At 38.6% G+C, this 26561-nt stretch overlaps 1 protein-coding gene across 2 annotated transcripts in view; it reads left to right on the top strand.

Moving 5' to 3' along the window:
- Positions 1-26561, top strand: part of CLGN (calmegin) — a 54968-nt gene that overhangs the window by 6461 nt on the left and 21946 nt on the right. Inside the window, exons 2-7 of one of the 2 annotated variants that reach the window (XM_063458450.1) lie at positions 9920-10076; positions 12679-12752; positions 15095-15153; positions 21994-22135; positions 24078-24159; positions 24800-24992. In XM_063458450.1, coding sequence (XP_063314520.1) covers positions 9921-10076; positions 12679-12752; positions 15095-15153; positions 21994-22135; positions 24078-24159; positions 24800-24992 — 706 coding nt within the window. In that variant the 5' untranslated portion in view covers position 9920. Of the gene's footprint in view, positions 1-9916; positions 10077-12678; positions 12753-15094; positions 15154-21993; positions 22136-24077; positions 24160-24799; positions 24993-26561 lie in introns of both variants that reach the window. The other variant, XM_063458451.1, reaches the window with a different exon arrangement.

The raw sequence follows: 26561 nt of genomic DNA, 5'->3' as shown, positions 1-26561 counted from the left end.
TCATCTTTGTTAAGATTGTCCCTGAGGAAGTCCCTAACAGGGAAGAAACGCGTTGGACTGATTTACCTGCTTTTATTTACTTTGATGTAAGTAATAAATGCTTTTTTTACTCTTTACTCATACAGTCATCCAATCTATTTTTTTGCACTTTGTTTTTTATGTGAGATTCACATTTACCAAGTATTTGAAGCAAAGAAGACACACCAAGTATATTTCTGAAGGCAATTCTTGGGATGTCAAAGTGTGAGTGAGCATTTGTCTCTTGCTCATATATCCAATTATAATATATACAGTATTGCACTATGCCATATATTTCTTATTTCCCTAGCTTGGAATAGCCCTATACCATAAACAAACATATGTATAGTTGGATCCACCCTCTTATGGCCAACAAGTCTGCAGGGGTACCACCTACTAAGGCTATCTCGACCATGTCGAAAATTTCCGCGATTGGTCCCAAGACATCCAGGATTTTATCCTGGCAGTTCCGCAAGTAAAAATCCTATTTTGGTCTTCCATCCTGTTTTGCCCAAGAATTGGGTGATTTTTTTGGGTCCACGGTCGGTGTGGTACATGCCATATCGGGGAGATTAGGTTGTAGGCATTCTGCCCCGAGTTTGCTCCGTGCAACCTTGTCAAGCGGTTTTCCAAAGCAAGCGGCAATGTATTCTGCCTAGGATCCAATGGGTACCACTCTGAAGAGCCCGGATGCTGCAGGCTGTCCGGGTCAAAGAGTGGTTCACCCTGAGGATCATGGAGGGTGGAGTCATCAACTCCGACCTTAGGGTCAACCCCAGGTCCAGACAAGGAGCCATGGTCAGGAAAATATGTGCTTGAGTCGTAAGAGTCCTCATCATCGGGCTAGCTCAGTGCCTCCTCTTGCTCCGATTCTGATTCGAAAGACTCAATTAGGGCTTTTGCCCTCTTCCAATTTCTCACCGATTTTGCACGATGGATAGCTCTTTGTTGTGGTGCAACCACATCCTCTGTGACAGGACGTACCTTGTCGGTCTGACAATTTTTGGAGGCATCCTCGTCCCATTGACGGATTGGGAGCTACCGGTTTACTCTCTGGGGGTTAGAAGAAATGAGAGTAGTTGGTCCGTGGGTGGATATTAGGCCTCGTGTGATAGATTATCAGACATGGTCCCCATAGCCGAAAAAGTGTCTGGTGTCACTGATTTCGCCATTGCAGCATCCATGAGGGAATGAAACTCTTCTGGATTAATTTGCTCTTGTGATGCTTCATCAAGTATGGCATGTGTGGGTGGACTGGCAACCACCAGGGAAATAGAGAATTTAGGGACACTGGTGAAAGAACCGTCAACAGAAACTTCCAACTCCTTTTGGGACTGCATGACACATTAATATAAAATAGTTTATATGAAAATATAATAAGAAGTAACAAGAACAATTATCCTAATGATAGTGTAGGAAGCTCACATCCACAGTGCTGGATAACAGTACTATAGAGGCAGTGAAAAGAATATAGGCACTGACAGTAATTAGCTGAATAGCAGTAAGGCCTAGGCACAATGACCAAAGGAAGCAAGCTTACTGAGTGTTCCCTCAGGAATGGCTTGTAAGTTTTACCCTACAATCCATGAACCATTCTAGTAGCCCTTCTCTACGGTCTCCAGTACTGCGTACATTAAGCTGTTGTTGTTCTGGTGACTATAGTGTCCCTTTAAGCATAAATAAGTAAATATAAAGCTTATAGGGGTAAATAAGACCCCGAAATTACTTATGCCCTAACCTGTCAAGTGGAAGATGGGGGCATGTCTACTACGGTTAAAATTAGCGTCTGGGCGATAATGTCAGGCAGTGACTTTAAATAAGTAATATATGTTGACAGATCACCGTCCATCTCCCTGTCTCCCAACATAAGAATGTCCCTACTGACTCCATCCAAAATGGTAGAAAATAGATGTTCGTGCACACACACAGAATATAGCCAGTATGCAGCCTTTTAATATTAACCCACCCAAAATAGTGGCATGTCCATGTTTCTCAGGGGGCTGTGGATCCCCTAGCCAACCCCTATTAAAATTAAATGAAGCTACCTACTTAATCCCCCCCCCCTCTAATAAAACTAATTTGTGTAAAATAAACATTACATAGTTGCATAGTTACACAGCTGAAAAGAGACTTGCGCCCATCAAGTTCAGCCTTCCTCGCATTTGTTTTTTGCTGTTGATCCAAAAGAAGGCAAAAAAAACAGTTTGAAGCACAATTGTGCAACAAGCTAGGAAATTACCCTACATGAAAGATTATATCCTTGAATATTCTGTTTTTGCAAGTATGCATCTAGTAGCTGTTTGAACATCTGTATGGACTCTGATAAAACCACTTCTTCAGGCAAGAGAATTCCACATCCTGATTGTTCTTACAGTAAAAAAACCTTTCCTTTGCCTTAGACGAAATCTTCTTTCTTCCAGTCTAAATGCATGGCCTCGTGTCCTATGTAAAGTCCGGTTTGTGAATAGATTTCCACACAATGGTTTGTATTGGCCTCGAATATATTTGTATATACATTAGTATTCCTTTCTTCAAAAAGGCAAATTAAAATCTATAATAACTGACAAAAATAAGTGGGAAAAAACTAAACTGATTCGCAAAACCAAAAAAGATGGGGCGAAAACAGGACCCACACTGGGTGCCAACTGCTCTAGGTACGCCCCTGCCACCAACATTTTCAATAGAGAAAAGGGACACGTTAATTTTACTTTTATGAGTGAGGGTGTGAGCAGTGCTGTTCTGAGAAATTTTAGATGCCGTTACTGTGAGTATTATTGCTGTGGTGCTCTGTTGTACACTCAGACAGACAGATAGTATGGATTTCCTAGAAAAGAGGGGCACCATCATCTATTTCTCCCTATAGCTTTTTGTAGAAGAGCTGTAAGTATCCTTTTCATCTGTGCAGATAAGTTAATTAAAATCTGACAGCATGGAGCAAAAAAAAAATTATTTGGAAACTTCGTGTAGTTTATATTCTATTCACAAGTATTTCTCAATGATATTTTGTTTAAGGAATAAAACCTGGGAAGTGGGTCTGGCGTCTTTGCAGTTTGGGGGAGAGAGCTATACATTTCTGCATGAAAGTATTTAACTTCATGGCAGCCAATGAGAGATGTTTTCTGTTTAACGGGAAGAAATAACCATTTGTAGTGTTCCAGTTATTTTCCTGTCTAATTTAATTCTGAAACACCATGCTTTTATTTCTATGCAGAGACTCAAATAACAGTACCTGTAATTATGCAGGTTTTTTTTTAGAGGCTTCTAGCCATACATCCTGTACTGGTTGATGGAGACAATGCGGTTCATTGCCATGGCTGTATATTCACAGAGCTTGAAGATGAACCCTCATTTCACTGGATTTTCAATATTCAGTTTACTTATCCTTATATTTACCAAATCGTTATTTGTGAGGTGTGAAAAATAAAATTAAATGTGGAAATCCACACCTCTTTATCCTGCAACTTGATGCCTCCATCATAGCTGCCTGTCAATCATTGTTCTAAGCTCTGTCTGTCCTTTGCACCTGGTAGTCAGCACACAGAAAAGAAACAAAACAATGTTTCTGTATCTCCTCTTCAGTTGCCATGTTTGCCTGGTGGTGCCTTGTCTGAACTGGATTATGCAATTTGCTAAATCTTTAATATTCATTTTAAAGAAATCTGAGCATAGTTTTATTTCGTTACCGTATATACATTCTAGGAAAGTGACAGTTTCTCTTTAACCTCCCTGGCGGTATGATTATGTCAGGAATTTTGTACCAAAAGCGGTACCATTTTTTTGCATTTGAATTACCCGCCCAGTTCCGCCCCCATGAGCCTCTGCGGCTCACAGAGATGGAACCAGGAAGTCAGATGGAGGCATCCGCTGGGGCTCTCACCGGCAATCACAGCGCGGGGACATCGCTGGATCGCAAGGAGAAGTTAACCCTTTCAGGACGGAGTCAATAGTGCACGTTCTGATCAAAACAAAACGTAAACAAAAACTGGAATTTGCGCTATATGTCTGTTCACCCGTAGTTCCCCTCTTTCAAATTATATGCACCCACACTAATTATATATCATCTTGTTCAGGAGAAACAGGGCTTTAATCTATCATTAACTATTCATATATGGAACATCATTTATTATGAATAAAAGTAAAAAAAATGTGAGAAAATAAGATTTTTTTTAAATTTGCATTTCCGTCTGACATTTTAACTGTGAATGTCATAATACTGTTTTTTACTGCAAAAAAATGCACATATTTGTAATCAGCGATGTCTCACGAGTACAACAGTACCCCCCCATTAACAGGTTTTATGTTGTTTTGGAAAGTTACAGGGTCAAATATAGTGCATGCGAATTAAATTCTCTGCACTTTCTCCCTGTGTTGTCAGGCATGTCAATCAAATTTTAATTAATCAAATCACATAATTACGTTAAAAGATTATTTAAATATACATGTAGAATTTTAATATATATGCATTTATAGGTATTTAAATTCTACGTGTATACTAATGTAATCTTTTATGTAATTATATGTATTTATCTATATATATATATTTGCGGTTATTTGTATTTTATATATATATATATATAGAATGTCATTCTAAGTGTATTTTGTTACCGATATATATATATTAATAACAAAATACAGTTAGAATGAAATTACATATGCATATATAATTTATATTAAATTTTGTTTCAATATTTTATTTATTTATTTTATTATTTTATTTATTTATTATTTTAATTATACGTATTTATATCTAATATATATATGTACATCTATTATATATATAATATATATACATATTATATATCTGTAACGTCATTCTAAGTGTATTTTAATATTAATATATATACTTATATTAATATTAAAATACACTTTGTATGACGTTACATATATATAATATGTATATATATTATATATATAATATATATACATATTATATATATATAAAAATATATTAAATTTATTTTTACACTTGTCTTTTTTTTTTTTTTTATACTTCCCACCAGCAGGGGGACTGTCTGATATTTCAAACAGTCCCCCTGCTGGCAGATCCACAGCTGGCAGATCCATAGAGGGCCATGTGATCGCTCTTTAAGAGCGATCACATGGCCCCCGGGGGCCTGATTTGCCGTGGGAGGGCTGCCTGGGCTGTGAGGCAGTCCTCCCGAAGCGGATCGCGGCGGAGGTAAGTACATCTTACCTCCGGAGGCTCTGTTATCTACCCCGAGCGTGACTCGGGGTTACCGCTTCTGGCAGCGAAAATTAACCCCGAGTCATGCTCGGGAATACCGCCAGGGAGGTTAAGTTAAAGCTCACTATTACAATGTACAATATTTATCTACCTCACAGGGCTTAAAATCCAAAGTCAGAGCTCATACCATCGTGCAGGGCTCGACAAACCCCAAGCGCCAGGTCGCCACGGCGACCAGGAATTTGATCCTGGCGCCTGTGTGCCAGCCCATTCAGTGGCTGCGGAATCAGCAAGGGGAGAATAAAGGCGGTGGTGAGATGTCAGGAAGCCAGAATATGATGTCACCACGGCCCTGGCATCCCTAAACGGCATGTGAGGGAATAGAGTAAGAAGAGCTTGAAGATTTCAGCAGCCACATTGGACCCCAGGGAAATAATTCAGTCCAGCTCTCTCAACGGTAGGGAGGCTAGGAGAACCTAAATGAAAACAAATAATTTGTAAATGTGTGAATATCAGTGTGTGTCTGTCAGAGTGTGTGTGTCTGAGTATGTGTGTCTGTCACTTTCAATAGCATCCATAGTGTGTGTGTGTGTCTGTAAATGTGTGTCTACCTGTCTATCATTCTGTCTGTGAGTATGTGTCTGCCAGTGTGTGTTGAATCAGTGAGTCAGTATCTGTCTGTCATTGAGTGTGTGTGTGTGTGCCTCTCTGTCAGTGAGTGTGTCTGTTTAGGTGACCATCCCCCCTCCGATTGCATGGTTTTTTACTCACCTTTTTTCCATGTGTGCCAGTCTTGCCGTGGCTGGCTTCACCTTCATTAATTATCTTTGCCAAGCCAATGCTTTCCCATAAGAGAGCATTGGGAGGCTACTGCGCATGCAAAGCAAAACTGTGCAGAATGCAGAGACGCTGAACGTATGTGCTGCAGTGGCTGTCTGAGTGACTGTCATTAGAGGTGTTACAAGGCAGCAGTGTTTACACTGAAAAGCCTGCTTGGACAGACTGTAGACACCAGAACCACTACATTAAGCTGTATTGGTTCTGGTGTCTATAGTGTTCCTTTAAAATGTGTATTTTTGTTGTTGAAAATAAAGCTTTGTTCGTTTAAAAAAATATCCTAGCTCCGAACTTTTCCTGTCAAACCCGGCCCTAGTGTCACTCTTGCCTGCATAGAGCTCTTTGTTTCTCCGATTATGATCCTTGCCAATTAAATCTGCTCTTCTTATTGTGTACTGAATTTCCTATTATCTTTTTTGCCTGATCTAAAATTCCAGTTACCGTGTACTAACTTATTGCTATTCCTGACTATCTAATTAGTCTGTCACTTCACTCAGGCCTGATCCTGAGTTCCACTTAGTTAGATCTGAATTCTGTGCCTGTCTATCCAGAAGTCTATCCTTTCATTTAGTTCACATATTATCGGGTTGCTGAACTTGCTCATTCTGATCATGTCATCTCCCATAGTTACACAGATATGAGGAGTTTCCCAGCGGCTGGATGAGCCTTAGGGTTAAACAGGCCTAGAAGAAAGGTTTTTCTGACCAAGGCTCTACTTCTGTATTCTATTTGAAAATAGGTTATACAAAATAAGGGCTTGAGTTTTGTAGACTGTCGGGGTTAATTACTAAAGGGAGAATTGTCAGGAATTGAAAGTAAATTTCAAATTTAACTGGAAGCATCGCTGTCTTTCTAAATTTTTCCTTTTCAGCTACCGGTACTTAGGTCTTAGTTTGTGTGGCATTAAAATCACTTCCCAGCAATTCTCACTTTGATGAATAAACCTGTATTTTTATCCTTACTTTAACAATCCTGATTATATATTGAATATCTTCCTGCATAATGTACACCCCATGCCCTTCTTTGCGTATGATGTAATATCAGTAAATAAAAACTAACAAGTCATCTAGCTACGCTCTAACAGCGACTGTGGCGTATTCTCTTGGGGTCTTGTGTGCCACGTAAAGAAAGAGATCATTTGAGATCAACACCAATTAGCCCTGTATACACTGCAGCTCCTGATGGCAGCACTACTATGCTGTTAATTATAGCAACATTAATAAGCAGAAGTACAGGCTGCAGAGTTCTCAAGTATCCATGGGGAGTAGGCAGTTTATCTTCTATGTAAAGCTGTATTTATTTTAAAGCAATGCAACCTCATCACTGACTTTAAAGAGCTTGGCTTGTCCTTTAACCCCTTCAGGACGGAGTCAATAGTGCATGTTCTGATCAATACAAAACGTAAACAAAAACTGGAACTTGCGCTATATGTCTGTTCACCCGTAATTCACCTCTTTCATATTAAGCGCACCCACACTTATTGTATATCATTTTATTCAGGGGAAACAGGGCTTTCATTTCCCATAATCTATTCATATATGAAACCTAACTTTTTATGAATAAAATAAAAAAGGTGAGAAATTAAGATTTTTTTTAGAAAATTTGTAGTTCCATCTGACATTATAGCTGTAAATGTCATAATACTGTTCACTTTTAATGCAACAAAATGCACATATTTGTATTCAGCAAAGTCTCACGAGTACAACACTACCCCCCCCCCATTAACAAATTTTACGTTTTTTTGGAAAGTAACAGGGTCAAATATAGCACATTCCATTTTTTTGCCAGATTAGTAATGTTACCTTTGAGACCGTGTGGTAGCCCAGGAATGAGAATTACCCCCATGATGGCATACCATTTGCAAATGTATTCAACCCAAGGTATTGCAAGTGGAGTATGTCCAGTCTTTTTAAGTAGCCACTTAGCCACAAACACTGTCCAAAGTTAGCGTGAATATTTGTTTTTTTTGAATATTTGTTTTTGACTGGATATATACCCCATTTGTACTACCTTGGGTTGTCTACTCTTGCAAATGGTATGCCATCATGGGGGTAATTCTCATTCCTGGGCTACCATACAGTCTCAAAGGCAACATTACCAAACCGGAAATTTTTTATGTGAAAAAAATGGAATGTGCTATATTTGACTAACCACTAACGGCACGTTGCAGGACGGCAGGGGAGAGGTCCAGGGAGGAGAGATATATCTGGGTGTCTTTAGCATACAGGTGGTAGTGGAATTCAAATGAGGTAATAAGTTTGACAAGCGAAGCCGTATAAAGAGAAAATAGAAGGGGACCAAGGACAGAGCTTTGGGAGACTCCAACCGAGACAGGACAAGAGGGAGGAGGTTTCATTAGAAAAGGAGACACTGAATGAGCGTTGGGAGAGATAAGAGGAAAACCACAAGAGGGCAGAGTCACAGAGACCGAGTGATTGAAAAGTTTGAAGGAGGAGAGCATGATCAACGGTGTCAAAGTCAGCAGAGAGGTTAAGAAGAATTAGTATGGAGTAGTGGCCTTTGGATTTTGCTGTGATTAGGTCATTTGTAACTTTAATAAGAGCAGTCTCTTTAGAGTGAAGGGAGCGAAAGCCAGATTGAAGAGGATCAAGGAGGGAGTTGGAATTTAGGAAGTGAGTCATATGAGTAAAGACAAGTCTTTCTAGAAGTTTTGAGGAAAAAGGAAGCAGGGATAAGGGTCCATAGTTGGAAGGGGAATATGGGTCTAGGGATTGCTTTTTTAGGATAGGTACGACAGTAGCGTGCTTTAGGGGAGCAGGGACAACACCAGATGAAAGAGAGCAGTTTAGGATGTGTGTTAAGGAATGCACAAGACAGGGGGAGAGAGATCTGATAAGGTGAGATGGGACAGGATCGAGTGGTCAAGTGGTGGGGCGAGAGGAAATATAGTTTGTATACCTAGCTGCGGTTGTTTTGCCAGAGCATACTATGTAAACATATTTAACCCTTCACTGTACCCACACTTTTATACAACACTATTCAAGGAATAAAGAGAATACTATGTTGCGCCTATTTAAACCAAGTACACCATACCGAGGACTGGTAAGCCTATGGATCAAAAACCTATTTGAGGATTTGGATTTTTCATTTGTCCCTGTGTTTCTCATTGTATGTACTGGGTATAGAATTTTTCACTTTATTTTGATAGGTGCAACTTGGCATTTTCTTTATTTCTGTCTTATCTGTTTTTGTGGGTATAGAGGCACACTTAATTTTGTAATGTTTGCTGCCTAGCTGACTCCAACACAGACTCAAAGCTCTGTACCTATTCTTGTTTTTTTTTTTTTTTACTATCCAATCAATGCCTGAGCATGCATACTCTTATACAGCATTTCTCTGCAGATGTCAGAGTATACACTCGCATGCTTAGGTATTATGGAGCGTTGATGTTAACAGGCCTTCCAACGGTCCCACTCTTGGTGGGACAGGCCTGATTTTGGGGTCCTGTTCTGACGACCCGTTTAAGTCACGCATGGGGTTACAATGGAAATATCCATGGGCAGCAAACACCAGGACCATGCAGGGAGAGCTTCAGCAGTTAATATTATTGTATTATTTATATAGCACCAGCAAGTTCTCTAGTGCTGTATAATGGGTGGACTAACAGACACGTAATTGTAACCAGACAAGTTTGACGCACTGGAACAGAGGGATTGAGGACTCTGCTCAATGAGCTTACATGCTAGAGGGAGAAGGGTAAGGATCATTCCATTTCAAATGCTGGGTCCTCAAAGAAAATATTATCATAGGCTGCCATGATAGGTTAACGGACTATTGCTCATCTATAGATTCTGATTGTTGGATAGATTCAGTTTTATTGCTTTTATCATTTCTAAACATGTATCTTTTATCCAGCAGAATGAAGCATCATTGGGAATGGTTGGTGTGGTTGATGACATTGCTCATTATTGTAGCAGCCACAGAAGCCCACGGCAGTTTAGATGATGATGAAAAGGAGGAGCTGCTGGACAACATAGAAGAAGTTCACAGTGAAGAATCCAAAAGTTATCTAGAGGTGAGCTGTGTTTTGTAGTGCATTTCACCTACTTCTACTGGCATTGCATCCATTTACTTCTATGCATTGAGGCTCAACAAAATATAAAGTGGGGAACTATTGGACTAAAATGAACAGTATATAGTGTTAGGAATATGAAGCTGCAGTTCAATGAGATGAAGTGGTTAGGGTGCCTACAGTGTTCCATTAATTAAATGTTTGGACACTTCCAAGTCTCTTCATGGGGACTTCAATAACATAAAGTAACGAATGTGTATTTTAACTTCTATACACTAACACATATAAGCCTTTCTACCCACAGTATTTTCTTTCTTCAATGAAGTGGTCTGGGTGCTTCTACTTAATTGGGGCTTCAGGGATGGTTGCCAATCATGAGGCAATGAGTGCCACCTAAAAGGCTTCTGTGTGCCATAAAATGGCTATGTCACCTTCATGAGTCTTTGCTTATTTTGCCCAAATGATCTTGTTAGGTCAATGTTTTGTTTAACCAATGAAATTAACTATTTAAAACAAATATCGAATATGCATTATATAAATTTAGTGTATATGGGAAATGATTTCCATGTATTAACCCTAGACAGATGTCACAATCCTCTGGGATTTATAGACCTTTGAAAACATTTTAAGTCACAGACATGAACAGGCACACACACATTCACAGACATGCATACACACCAAGGCAAACAGGCAGGCTCACACATGTGCACTAAGACACAGACAGGTACAGATAGGCATAGACTGGCACATACTACATGCAGTGCCAAAACAAACCATCATTGGATTAGAGCACATAGCTAAGGGTGACTAACCTTCACAATTCTTATTGTCTGCCCACTCTCCTTCGACTGGCTGAGGCTTTTGTGACTAGCAGTACAACATCAGAGAAACCTGAGATGTGATGCTGGATGAGAATCCTTTAGGTCATCATATTCAACCCTAAAATTTGAGAATTATTATTTTTAATATTTATTTTAACTATTAATATGGTTTAACAATTCACAAGAATTATTGACAAACCTTATTTGTACAAAAACATATTGTATAATATTATATCAGGGGGTTTCCATGCTAAGAATATCAAAATTTATATACAGCCGTTTATACATAGTCACAATAATGTCACCCCACTAACCCTACTTTAGGCTCAGTTTAATCTCTAATTTGTGTCTAGAACTTTGATTTATTTTAATAATATAACCACTAACACATAGTAAAGGGGAAAAAAAATAAACATTGAGAATTAATATTGGTATTAACCCCTTCAGGACACATGACATGTGTGACATGTCATGATTCCCTTTTATTCCAGAAGTTTGGTCCTTAAAGGACCACTCTAGGCACCCAGACCACTTCAGCTTAGTGAAGTGGTCTGGGTGCCAGGTCCAGCTAGCTTTTACCCTTTTTTTTATAAACATAGCAGTTTCAGAGAAACTGCTATGTTTATACTGAGGGTTAAGCCAGCCTCCAGAGCCTCTAGTGGCTGTCTCATTGACAGCCGCTAGAGGCGCTTGCGTGCTTCTCACTGTGAAAATCACAGTGAGAGCACGCAAGCGTCCATAGGAAAGCATTATGAATGCTTTCCTATGCGACCGGCTGAATGCGAGCGCGGCTCCTGCCGCGCATGCGCATTCAGCCGATGACGTCGCGAGGAAGAAGAGGAGGAGGAGGAAAGCTCCCCGCCCGGCGCTGGAGAAAGAGGTAAGTTTAACCCCTTACTCCCCCCAGAGCCCGGCGGGAGTGGGTCCCTGAGGGTGGGGGCACCCTCAGGGCACTCTAGTGCCAGGAAACGAGTATGTGTTCCTGGCACTAGAGTGGTCCTTTAAGGGGTTAAAGTTGCTGCAGAGGACAGCCATATGCTTAACCCGACTTGTCTTTTCTACGACCTTCCAATGTGTAATTAACCACCTCTCCTTTTAGACTAATGCATACAACCACTACAACATTGCAGAAGAAAATTAAATGAAAAGGTGTTTCAATATAACAGATGTAATATACTCTGCAGCATTTTAGTGTTTTCAGTTCCTAGTAATAATGGTCAACTTGGAAAACTGCTTGCCGGGGATATGTGCTAGCAATTAAGAATACATAGCCTAACTTATAAGTAAAGACAAAACATATTATTGGACTGCTTCTCACTCACTGAGTCCCTAAGGCCTCTGCTGGCATAGACCTGCCCAGGCTACCCTGCTGGATCATGCATCATTGATGGCTCTGCTGTCCCTTGAGCCACATTAGCAAATATGCTGGGACTTCACTCTGGGAGACAGTCTACCAGTCTCCACCTCGGCAACCACCATGTAAGTAATCGCTGAAGTTTGGGCATGGCAAGTAATTTTGGATCTGTGCATAGCCCCAGTCCTTGGCCAGGCCCAGGACTTGCAGTTAATATTATAAATGGATTTTGTAGACTGGGGGTTATTTTAGGGCCCACACTTGTCCCCCACATCCCAACTTCCCTGATTGTTATACAATATGTTACATTATTTTTTTTTTTTTGTTCCCGAAATATAGATTTTTTTGTTACTGTCTGTATTAGAACATGATATATAGTTTTTTTTTTTGTGCCATTTCTGTTAAATGTGTGCTATTTGTTACAATTTAGGTTGCATATCAAAGTCCGGCTCCTAGTGGAGATGTCTATTTCACAGAAACGTTTGATGCTGGAACACTGGATGGGTAAGTGATTGCTTACCAAAATTAAATACACCCGCGTCCATGTTTAATGGTGTCATGTAAAGTATCTAGTACATGAAATGATGACATTAGGCAGTGTTGTATATGGATTGTTGCTTAGGGATGGCACAATAAAAGGATTACTACTTTGTTTTTAGGCTCTACATACCTTGGACTAGACCTTGAACACCAGGTTAGACAGAATATGATTGTACAGGCTGATGAAACATTGCTAGCATTGCTTAGAATATATACCTATCTCCCAACTGTCTTGGTTTTGGTGGAATAGTTCTAAACTAAGACTCTAGTTTCACCATTCCAGTTACCTGGTACCCCACGTTAGCATAGTGTGAGTGTATCTAAAATAAATGCTGTCAGGCATATTGAGGGCATTAGGCCCATGCCCATGCCCTGTGTGGGTTGGCCAGACAGGCTGTCAATCAGTCATGCATGCTAACGCCACTTCTGTGGGTGTTCCCCTCCCATTTTCTCATTACGCAGTGTTGGGAGATATCAATATATAAGAACATATGATTTACCTTACCAAAATATGCTTCTACATTTTAATGTATACAGTTTCTTTGGAAACAAAATTCCAAAAATAAATCTTTTATTCAAAGCTAATAGATCTTTTTTAGGGGAGGGGAGAGTGCAGTAGATTACTTGCTGTACCGGGAATAATAGATCAGGCAGAATCAGTAGGTGGGCGAAGGAAGCAAAGTATTTATGTAATGGAAAAAATCGATCAGTGGAAACTGTAAGTGCGTCTTGGCCTAGACTCCATTATCTGTGAGACTGCAAAATGAATATTACCTTGTTGAGATATTTCTGGGAAATGTCCTGCCAGTTCTATTGATATTGAAGTGGAACTGAATTTGTAACAGAGCAGAGGAAATGAATGATAGAGTTTATGAAACAAATTTGAACTTTGCTTGGACAAAAAACATACCCATACTTATATTATCCAGCTGAATAATGGATTTGAAACCTATTTTACAACTTGCATAGTAAGTAGAAAATGCTTAAATGGATACTCCAAGAATCATAACCGTTATAGCCCACTGTAGTGATTATGAGGTGAGAAATGCCCTGGCGGTGTTCCCCAGTAAAGGGGCAAATCATTTTGGAAATATTTGCCCTCTTACCTGGGTCACGCCAGGTGACGAGTCTCCTGTGCTGCAGGGTAACATGGATACTGCTTCTGTAGAAGCCAGATATCGATCCCAGCAGCCATTTAGAGAGTTAAGCGCTCTCAGCCAATTAATAAAACTCTTGATCCGGGCTGGCTAATGATGCTGCCCGAGAGGGAGTTACACCTCCAGCAGCAATGGGTTTAAACTCTGTATTTTTTGCTTTTTATAGCGAAATCCTGCACATTCAGAATTCAAACGCCATGACCAATTCAAATCACTGAAGTGATCATTGTGCTTGAAGAGAGCCTTAGTTTAAACTCTCATACATCTGTTCTTACAGGTAACCACCACAAGCTCCTACTTGTACACTGATCCCCACATTATTCCTCACTTAGTAATATTATCCTAAGAAATATTGTTTGCTTTATTTTGGATGTTAGGATGTTATTCTGTTCTTTCCTTGAATAGTAAATATAAAAATATATACTGTGATGGCAGTGTGACACGATACTAAATGAGAACAGGTGAAATAAGCAGTCAGACCATAGAAGACTGATCTACAAAGACTGTTGGCTGTTATACAGTTACAACCCTTTTCAGCTGCCCAAAAAATTGAAAGTTCTCTCCATCAACCATCCATCCGTAAGCTGAGCAATCCCTTAAATTTTTAAGTGCTGAGGAAAATGTTGGCGCAATAGAAATGCCAATAATAATATTTTATAGTAACTCCTGAATATTCTGCCACTCTGCAAATAAAACACCAAAACAAATAAAATAAGATCTTTTAAGATATCTTTTACCGTTTTAGAGGAGAAAGGTGGAAACCTAATTTTAAAGGACCACTATAGTGCCAGGAAAACATACTCTTTTTCCTGGCACCATAGGGTCTCTGGGCCCCACCCCCCACCCTCTGGGCCCCCCTCCCGCCGGGCTCTAGGGGATGGAAGGGGTTAATCCCTTACATTTTCCCCCCGCCGGGCTCCATCAATGAGACAGCTGGATTAACCCATAGGTAAACATAGCAGTTTCTCTGAGTGCCTTTTAATGTGATATATTTTTTTTTATTTGTTAATGCTTTACTATTAAAGCAAATGTTCCTGTCTAATCAATAACATGTGTCCAGAGACATAGAGGTACAATACTAGTAAACAACCTCTATCTTTATCTTTTCTACATATTGACATTTTTTGTTTGACACTTATATATTGCCAGCTGGGTGCTCTCCAAAACCACAAAGGAAGATGCTGATGAAGAAATTGCTAAGTACGATGGTAAGGGTTTTTTACTTCAGTTGGTCAAGTTGTGTTCGTTTTTAAATTTTTAGCATGTTTTCTTAAGTGCTGAATCTATAGACTGAGTGGGATAATTTCCGCTATGTTTCATTTGTATGTTGTGGTACTGAAATCCCAACCAAATGTTAGATTTAGATTAAAGCAACACTTAACGTTAAGACTATACAACTGTATTCTTAACACTATAGTGTCTCTCTGCCCTAAACTTATTGTCCCGCCAGTTCCTATGGACTGTTCGAATGTGTGCGCGGCTCTTGCCGCGCTGCACATTCAGCTCCACTCGGAGCGGAGTAATGGTACCACACTGCCCTACACATCATATAATGGTAAAACACTGCGATACACATCATATAATGGTAAAACACTACAATACACATCATATAATGATAACACACTGCCTTACACATTGTGTAATGACAACACACTGCCCTACACATTGTGTAATGCTAACACACTGCCCTTCACATCATGTAATGATAACACACTGCCCTACACATCATATAATGGTAAAACACTACCATACACATCATATTATGGTAAAACACTGCCCTACACATCATATTATGGTAAAACACTACCATACACATCACATAATGGTAAAACACTACCATACACATCATATTATGGTAAAACACTGCCATTCACATCATATAATGGTAACACACTGCCCTACACATTAGATCCAGCTCAGTTCAAGCTACTAATCTCCTCAGAAGAAGTTGATAGACAAATAAGTAAACTAGAAATGAACAAAACCCCCGGTCCAGATGGGTATACAAATGTATACTATAAGTTAATGAAATCTACTCTGATTAAACCCCTTACAGATTTCTTTAATGAGTTTGCATCAAGTAAAAAAATACATAAAGAATTACTTCAATCCAATATTCTACCTATTCTAAAGCCAAATAAGGATAGTAGATATGTGGGAAATTATAGACCAATTTTGTTAATTAATGTTGACATTAAATTATACGTTTCTATTATTGCTGAAATAATTAAAAGTATAATTTCAAATATAATACATATAGATCAATCTGGTTTTGTCCCACAACAAAATAGCGCGAGACGGATTTTGGGTTATGTTGGATCAATCCGGAAAGAGGTTAATTCCCCTGCTGACCCTGGCATTAGATGCAGAAAAAGCGTTTGACAGGGTCAGCTGGGGATACCTTGAGAGACTCCTGGAGGGTTTTGGGTTCAGGGGAAGGATCTTAAAAACAATTATGGCACTATATTCCGCTTCTTCTGCGAGGACTGTTGAAACTAATATTTGTACAGAATGGTTCGATTTAAAGAACGGTACAAGACAGGGGTGTCCTTTGTCACCTCTGTTATATATATATATTATCACTCGAACCTTTAGCAATTAACATCAGAGACAATAGTAAAATTAAGGGCTTTCATACCATCTCAAGAGAAATAAAAATCTCCCTATATGCGGATGACACTACTGTCTCACTGAGATCACCTGAACTATCTTTTCCATAATTAATGCAAGAAATCAATAGATATGGTTCTGTCTCAAATTATAAATGAAATATATCAAAATCTACGGCAATGTATAAGAATATGGAGCGACACATAGTGGAAAAATTAAGCAAGGAATATAACTTTATTTGGACTAAAAAATAAATAAATCACTTAGGCGTATTAATTCCAGCTAAGGAAATTAATGTTTTGAAGTTATTAAAACAAACAAATAAAACATTAAAATCATGGAGAAAAGTGAATACATCATGGTGGGGGAAAATAAATACTATGAATGCATACATTTTACCTAAGTGGTCCTATTTATTTTCAATGCTTCCCCTAAAAATCTCTAAAAGCTGGCTTGATATGATTCAAACCAGCTTTTCATCTTATATATGGAATAATAAAAAACCTAGGATTAGATTAAAGGTACTTTCTAAGAAATTAAAACAAGGAGGCATAAACTTCCCAAATATAAAGCTTATATATAATGCAAATATAGTAAAACATGTATACAAACTACAAGATAACAATATGAGTGAAGACTCTTCGTATTCCATTGAAGCAGAAGCCACTAAGACAAAAAAAGTTGGAATATTATTTATGGTTTAATAGCGATGAGAGGTGTACGGATCTGCTTATAGCTAAATCACCCATATTATTCCAACTAATACAAGTTTGGGAGGAGATTAAAAAAGCTTTGGGAATTGTTCAGTATATACCGAAATCTTGTAAATTAACTGTATTAGAACAGAACATGAAAGATCTGTCATTAAAATATTGGCCAAATAAAGATTCTATTACTATTTCACAAATAATGAATAATAAGATAATTACCTTCCAAGCGCTGGTAACAGACTTTCATGTCCCGAATAGAGAAATCTTTACATATTTGCGAATAACTTTTTTTGTAGATATTAATGTTTTAAAATCTTCTTCTCAATCTGCATATTATATGGAAAATATTTTTAATTACAAACATGTGAATAAAGTCACCTCTAAAACAAATCTCCTTCTAGATTTGCTTAATGACAACCCAGTGAAAATAATAAACTCTTGGGAACAAGACTTAGAAATAACTATATCTATAAAAGAATGGTGTTCTTCCTTGAATCGAATCTATAAAAACATTCATTGTTTAAATTTGGTAGAATGCCAAATTCAAAATTATGAATAAATGGTACCTAACTCCAAAGAAGCTAGCCAAAATGTATCATGATTGCAATCCCACCTGTTGGAGATGTGGCACCAATATAGGTTCCTATATTCATATATGGTGGGCTTGCCCCTGTGTTAATTCATTATGGTCCTGGGTTTCCAACCTTTATTATGTTTTGACAGGTATAAAGTTATAATTCTCCCCTACAATCGCTTTACTCCATATAAATTGGAATTTAAAATCAAGTAGCGATATTTGTATTGCTGTCCATTTTTTTATAGCTACGAAAATCAAAAATAGCTAGAAACTGGAGATCTTTTCAAAAATATCATATTCTCACTGAAATCAGAACTCGAAACTCGAAACATTTCTCCAATAACCATATTACTCAAATTAAGAAAATAGCTATATACGAAAAAATTTCATCCTTATAGACGCCATCCTGAACTTGAAACAAATGTATTAACTTTAAGAGATAAACACGACTCTGCTCTGACAGGATTACCTGTATGAATGTAGTACATTTATGTAAGGTTTGTTATTATGTGTCTTGTTTTACGATTGTTACATTATGTCGAGACATTTTTGTAATGTAATTCGTTTGTATAATTGTATTTGTTAAAAAATCAAATTATGAAATATTATAAAAAAAAAGACTACACAACTGTATTCTTAACACTATAGTGTCTCTCTGCCCTAAACGTGTTGTCCTGTCTGTTCCTATGGACTGTTTGAATGTCTGAGCGGCTCTTGCTGCGCTGCGCATTCCGCTCCACTCGGAGCGGAGTAATGGTAAAACACTGCCCTATACATCATATAATGGTAAAACACCACCATACACATCATATAATGGTAAAACACCACCATACACATCATATAATGGTAAAACACTACCATACACATCATATTATGGTAAAACACTACCATACACATCATATAATGGTAAAACACCACCATACACATCATATTATGGTAAAACACTACCATACACATCATATTATGGTAAAACACTACCATACACATCATATTATGGTAAAACACTGCCCTTCACATCATATAATGGTAACACACTGCCCTACACATGGTGTAATGGTAACACACTGCCCTACACATCATGTAATGGTAACACACTGTCCTACACATCATGTAATGACAACACAATACCATTTAATCATGTAATGATAATACACTACTATACACATCATATAATGGTAACACACAAGCCTACACAGCACGTAATGATAAAACACTACCATACACATATTGCAATGGTAACAAAATGCCATACACATCATGTAATGGTAACACACTGCCCTACACAGCATGTCTGAACTCCTACAAATTTGGAATTTGCATGCCCCGCTGCGTAATGTGAGGGTAAAAGGAGCACATATGAACTGGATCACAGCTGACCTCATCCAAATGTACCAGTTTTGGGATTCTTTGTGGTCAAAGTTTAAGCGTACTGGCTCTATGAATGATCACTGTGCGTATAGACAATGGTGAAATATATGCACAAAACAGACAAAATTGACAATCTGAACAATAACATCTCAAACCCTAGAAACTTTTGGAAAGTCATAAATAAACTACAAACTCCCCCAATCCACTCCCAACCCTCCACTGTCAAAGTGGATAACCAAACCCTGCAACTTCCCTTAGATGTAGCAAATGCCTTTAACAATTATTTTGTCAGATGCTCTACTGCCCTGATTGCCAAGCTAATAAATGACACGCATCCTGAAACTACAAATGTGGATCAGGTCTCACTAAATTTGCAAAGTCCCAATATAGACGAGTTCATTTTTAGACCTGTACCTGTTAGTGTCATTGAAAAACATTTTAAAAATGAAAAACCAGTCCGGACCTGATCAAATCCCAGCAATGCTGTTGAAGCTCAGTGCGCCAGCAATTGCTGAACCCGTCGCAACTTTAATTAACGAATCCTTGGTGTCTGGATACATACCCAAACTTTGGAAGACTGCGAGAGTAGTGCCTATCCATAAAAGTGGTGATACTACTTTGGTTTCTAACTATCGCCCTATATCATTGCTCCCGGTATTGTCAAAAATCTTAGAAAAATTTGTCCATACGCAACTATGTGAGTACTACCAACAATCAAACTATCTGACCCCTGGTCAATCGGGCTTTCGCCAGAATCACTCCACTACAACTGCCCTTTTAAAAGTTTGCAATGACATCCAAACTGGTATGGAACAAGGAGACCTAACTGGAGCTATTTTCCTTGATTTTGCAAAGGCCTTTGTCACAGTAGACCACGACATTCTACTGCACAAACTCAAAAACACAGGTATTGGTGATCATTCGCTAACTGGTTTCGATCGTATGTATCAGATCGCTCGCAATATGTGTCCATTTCTGACAGCGACTGCCTCCCTCTCCCAGTCACGTGTGGTGTTCCCCAAGGTTCCATTCTCGGCCCCCTACTATTTACATTATTTATAAATGATCTGCCTAATGTCTGCAAATCCTCAAATGTACACATGTACGCAGATGACATGGTAATCTAGCAATTCCGATCTACCGCAGCTTGAGGCTGTGCTCCAAGACCAGTTTACAGAGGTAGAAAAGTGGATCGCAAAAAACAAACTCTTCCTGAACACTGACAAAACTGTCACAATGATCTTTGGAAAAGTACATAAATTACACAAATTACACAATTCCCACCTATCCATCAAAACAAATTCAAATGGCACACTGACCGCAGTCCACTCTTTTAAATACTTGGGTATGATGTTAGACCCCAATCTATCTTTTAGCCTGCATATAGAAAAGCTTGCATCTAAACTTTATCCAAAACTAGGTGCCCTGTACAGAAACAAATCCTGCCTGAGCCCTACAGTAAAGGAAAAGATTGTACAGCAAATGCTGATGCCAATCATTGATTATGGGGATGTAGTATATGCATCTGCATCGCAATCCCACATTAATAAACTCAAAACATTGTATAACTCGTTCTGCCGATTTGTGCTACAATGTAATTACAGGACCCACCATTGTGACATGCTAAAAGAACTGAACTGGCTGTCGCTGGAATCCAGACGCACCCTTCATCTTTCCAGCCTTGTGTTTAAGAGCTTTTCTGGGAAACTCCCACCCTACCTGAACACAATGCTTTCCCCGGCTGTTCCCACTTCCTATAACCTCCGATCCAGTACCAACACTTTACTTTGTCTACCTCAATACAAAAAGAAAGCAGCCGATCCTCCTTCTCCTACAGAGCACCGCAATTGTGGAACGACCTCCCGCACAATTTAAAATCTTCCCTAAGCCTAAAGTCCTTTAAGTTCTTTAAGAGATCCCTCTCTACATACCTCAAAACAGAATGCACCTGTCATGGTTGATTATATATTTCCTACCTGTTCTATGTTAAATTTTGTATTTATTGTGTATTAATATTGTTTTTGTATTTTATTGTACCCTAATTGTAACAATGCAATGATTTGTTGACCCAGGACATACTTGAAAACGAGAGAAATCTCAATGTATCTTTCCTGGTAAAATATTTTATAAATAAGTAAATAAAGAAATAATGTAACGACAACACAATACCATATAAATATGTAATGATGATAAACTACCATAAACAACATATAATGGTAACACACAAACCTACACATTATGTAGGGATAGCACACTGCCCTACACATCATGTCATGATAAAACACTACCATACACATATTGCAATGGTAACACAACACCATACACATCATGTAATGGTAACACACTGCCCTACACATCATGTAATGGTAACACATTGCCCTACACATCATGTAATAATAACACACTACCATATAATTATATAATGATAACACACAACCATACACAACATATAATGGTAACACACAAACCTACACATCATGTAATGATAACACACTGCCCTACACATAATGTAATGATAAAACACTACCATACACATATTGCAATGGTAACACAATGCCATACACATCATGTAATGGTAACACAATGCCATACACATCATGTAATGGTAACACACAAACCTACACATCATGTAATGGTGGTAGACTGTCCTACATATGATGTTATCGTAACACACTGTCCTATATATTCTGTAATAGTAACCCATTGTGGTGAGGATATCTTGTACATTGGTTAGTCCCATAACTTGTGTTATACCCTAACTATACTTGTGTTTTTTTACCCAGGGAGATGGGAAGTGGAAGAGTTGAAAGAAAACAAATTGTCAGGAGACATGGGGCTGGTTCTGAAGTCTGTGGCAAGACACCATGCCATTTCAGCAAAACTGAACAAGCCTTTTATATTTGACAGTAAACCTCTCATTATTCAGTAAGTTTCCAAACTACAATCCATGTGCTGTGCTTGTTTTCATTAGATATATCAATCATTGAACATATATTGTGTTATGGAGGGTTTAATGATCAATTATTCAAGTTACCAGACAGGTTACAATAGCTACTATGGTACATGTAAAACAGGATATCAAAACTAAAGGTTGACAGTAGTGGAATTTCTGCTATACTTTTCTAGCATAGGCTTAAAAAGTGATGAATTTCTGCAAATGGGACAGGGGAGGTGAGAAGAACACTATGGGACGATGAGGCGGGGAAAAAGCACTATGGGACGGTGAGGGGGGGAAAGAACACTATGGGACGGTGAGGGGGGGAAGAACACTATGGGACGGTGAGGGGGGGGAAGAACACTATGGGACGGTGAGGGGGGGAAGAACACTATGGGACGGTGAGGGGGGGAAAGAACACTATGGGATAGGGAAGAGGGGAAAGAACACTGTGGAACATGGGAGGGGGGAAAGAACACTATGGGACAGGGGAGCAGATTGCTACTGAACATGCTGTTCAGTGTTACATCTTTTATTTCATTTCATTTCTAACCTTTGTTTATGAATGTATACCATTTTTTTTAACGCCACAACAGATATATTCATCACTTCTTCCGCCTCAAAAGTGTTCTGTTTCACTTCTATAAATACGAATAAATTTAGACCAAAACCACTGTAAAAGACACTTTTCAAAACTCTTTGATAGATTTTAGCCAATGTCCCACGTTAGCAATTTGCTAATGTTGCTTTTGTTCAAAAAGTCTGAACTGATATTATAAATAAATCATAGACTATTTTTAGGGGCCCCTCAATAACAAATTTACTTCTAAACTGCTCCTCCTCTGCAAGATCGGCACTAATAATAATCTCCCAGCCAATGCATTTCCTAGAGGAACATTGGGACTTATGGAGCATGTGTAGCAATTGCCATGATCCACCGGCGATGCTTCTTGTGAAGAATGCAATCCAATCAAAGGATTGAAACCAATGGTTCTCTATGAAAAGTCCTCATTTCCGTTTTGAATGAGGAAGACAACCCTCCCGGTTGTCTGACTAACAACTGGGGTGTTACTTAGGGTGTTTCTTGTGAAAACTGCACTTTTAAAAAATAAGCGAAAGGGGATATGCTATTAACCCTAAAGTACTTTAGGGGCTTGTCAAGTTCCTTTAAAGCTTCATTCTAAGCACCTTTGCAACTATTTATTATTGGAAAGGCGATGGGGAATTCTCAGCTCTGAAAGTGGCTTAGAACTGCAGTTATCTGTACTATGCCTGCCCTCTGAGCTGTCAATCAGACAGACTGCATCTCTTTAATGAGTGGAATTGTTATGAGATATGAATAGATCCACAGACCAAAATGAGACTCTCCTGATTGTGGTTTGTGGTTTTGGTTTTTAATGCATGGTCAGGGCTCAAAATGTAAAGTTCTATGCTACATGCTGGGCTTTGTTACTCTAAACTTCAAGCCTGGAGCTAGCACACTCACCAGGGTGATTTTCTACTCAAGGGCTGACTTTTCACTCAACAGTGTGTAGTGGGCAACTGGAAATTGTGACACCTGATAATGCTTAAGAATACGTGGTCATTTTTATCTCATAGTTTCCCTTTAAACTAATACTGAGAGGTGAATTAACCAGTTTTGTTTCTTTGAATAAATGTTGGTAAAAGTTCCTTTATTGATACTGATTGATTGATTGTGTTCTCCCAACATATATTTTAGTTTCTGTCATTTCCATTACGTGATTCTTGTAATTACATGAGTCACTACCTGCATTTAATAATGTGTTTAAAAATCAATGTTTAAACATTTGAGCATTAACATTTAAAAAATAATAATTGTACTTATATTAAATGCCTTGAGACTATCACATGGTTTTCTGTTTGATGGAATTTGGCCATAACCGTTACTGATCTAATTTCTTTCTGTTCCAGATATGAAGTGAATTTTCAAGATGGGATTGATTGTGGTGGAGCTTACATAAAACTACTTACTGATCCACACTGTCAGAACCTGGTGTGTGAGGTTTTAATATTTGTTCTCTACTTCAGTGTTTGTTTCTCAATTAAGGAATCATAAAAAAGGATTGAGAAGGACTAATTCCTATATGCAGTGGAAGGCATGTGTTTTAATATTCAATTGATAATTTTACCCCCTTTCTGTATTCTAAAATACATATCTAGCGCAGCATATTATTTCTGTCTTATAGCCTTTTATGAATTTGTACAATAAAAAAACTAAGAAAAAACTACCTGCACACTATTCCAAATCCCTGTGCATGTTTTTTAAATGGAGGTTTTTAGTTCCACTCCAATGGCCATTAGATGTAAGCCCACCTGCCACGTCAAGGCAAACCTCTTGGGTGGGTCCTACGCTTACATCTAATGGCCATTGGAGTGGAACTAAAAACCTCTATTTATATAAATATGCACAGGGATTTGGAATAGTGTGCAGGTAACTCTTTTCTTTGGTTTTTATTGTATGTATTGGGGCTGATGTATACTATCGTCATTGCTGACACCCAGGAGTAGTGGGAGTTTGAGCAAAGGACTTATTTTTGTGTATTTGTATGAATTTGTACCTTTAACATTTCTCACAATATGGCAGCTGCCATTTGCCTACAATTATATCGTTTTTTTGTTATATGTCTTTGTAGGAGGAGTTTCATGACAGAACACCTTATACGATCATGTTTGGTCCAGACAAGTGTGGAGAAGACTATAAACTGCATTTTATCTTCAGGCATAAAAACCCTATCATTGGAGACTATGATGAAAAACATGCAAAGCGTCCTGAGGTTGATTTAAAAAAGTACTTTAATGACAAAAAGACACATCTTTATACACTTGGTAAGCTTAATTTATGTCAATAATATACTACAACCAGTGATAAACCGTGTTATCAGCTATATCAGCTATATCGGTTGTTATCAGCTATATCTATGTGCCCCAATATTTGTGTCCCCTCATACAGTATATCACACCCGCACTTACGCATGTCTCTTAAAGTATATATCTGCATAATATGTATGAATTTGTGTATATACGTGTATTTGAATACATGTGTGACTGACTTTGTGTGCACCTATATAATCCACCGTAGCAGCTTGCACACTAAGAGGTTTGTTGGTAGTCTGTCCTAAAGTAGTCTATCTTTAAGTAGGATTTTGTACCCACAGAAGTTCAAACAGCACAGAAGTTAGAAAACACTTTGAAATGTTGCAGTTGTTTTAGTGGGGCAAGTATTAGGGTTAGCAAGATTGGAAATTTGACTCAGCGCGCAGTATGCTGAATGTATGCCTGCCTGGACAAGTCTTTTCAGGGAACATAATGCTGTGGCAAATGAGAGTAAACAACTTCTCTGGAAACATGGATTGGAGATCTAGAGAAACAAATTGTGACACTGAGGTAGGTGGACAACCTTGAAAAGGGCTTACTGCTCACTGAGCCAACTTTAGTGGTGGCAGGTAGGGGAGTGGGAGAAGATGAGATAGCTGGGGAACAGGCAGGTAGCTGGGTGACAGTTGGGTGAGGTAGCAGAGAGGGAGGGAAGAGTGCTGCCAGTCCTGATTTTCTACACCACAGCTGATTCGCCCGCTTGAGTGAAGATATTCAGAGTATCAACTCAGAAGTGGCTGTGAAGCTGCTCCTTCTAACAGCCATGGGGAATAACCCCTCTTTGAATGGGATCCAGAATGGAGGAAAGCTAGGCAGTTTGTGGTGGTAAGGGATTATATTATAAAAAAAGAGTATATAGGGTAATCCTCCGCTCTGCTCGCACCAACCAGGCAGTTTGCTGTCTCCCAGATGCTCGGGTGCAGCATGTTGCTGACAGAATGGATGAATTGAAAGTGACTGATAATGACCTGACTGTCATGGTCTATATTTGTACCAATGACAAAAAAAAAAAAAAAAAAGGAGGACCTTAAAGAATGAGTTTTAAAGAAAGTGCACATAAAAAGATGCATACATAATTAAAGTGCATATTGAGAAAAAGTTCTTATCTCAATGTGCAACATTCTGAGCTATTAAAAATCCCACATAAATTATTTGTGCCATTTTACCGCCCCAAACTCTACCGCCCCAAAATACTTAATAGTTAATAATTTATTGACTCTCCATTCAGACCCTTTACCCTTCACCTCTTTTTCTGCTATTTAATGCAACTTTCTCTCTTTTTTTCCCCTTCTGTCTTTAACTTATATTTGTCTCTTTCCATCTTCAAAATTTGTTCCTGCATATAATTCCCTTTATCTCTGTGTTATGATTCCCCCCATTCATTTCCTTCTAAATCTCTTTCCTCATTCCTAAACGTTACGGGCTTACAGCTTGAAAAACACATCATTGAGCACTTGAGCACTCAGTCAATTTTCTGGTTGGCTGGGAAGTGCAACCATCATAATCCAGTGTAGGAGCTGA

The sequence above is a fragment of the Pelobates fuscus genome, chromosome 6, assembly GCF_036172605.1.
Source record: "Pelobates fuscus isolate aPelFus1 chromosome 6, aPelFus1.pri, whole genome shotgun sequence".
NCBI lineage: Eukaryota > Metazoa > Chordata > Amphibia > Anura > Pelobatidae > Pelobates > Pelobates fuscus.
This window is presented reverse-complemented; position numbering and strand designations above follow the sequence as displayed.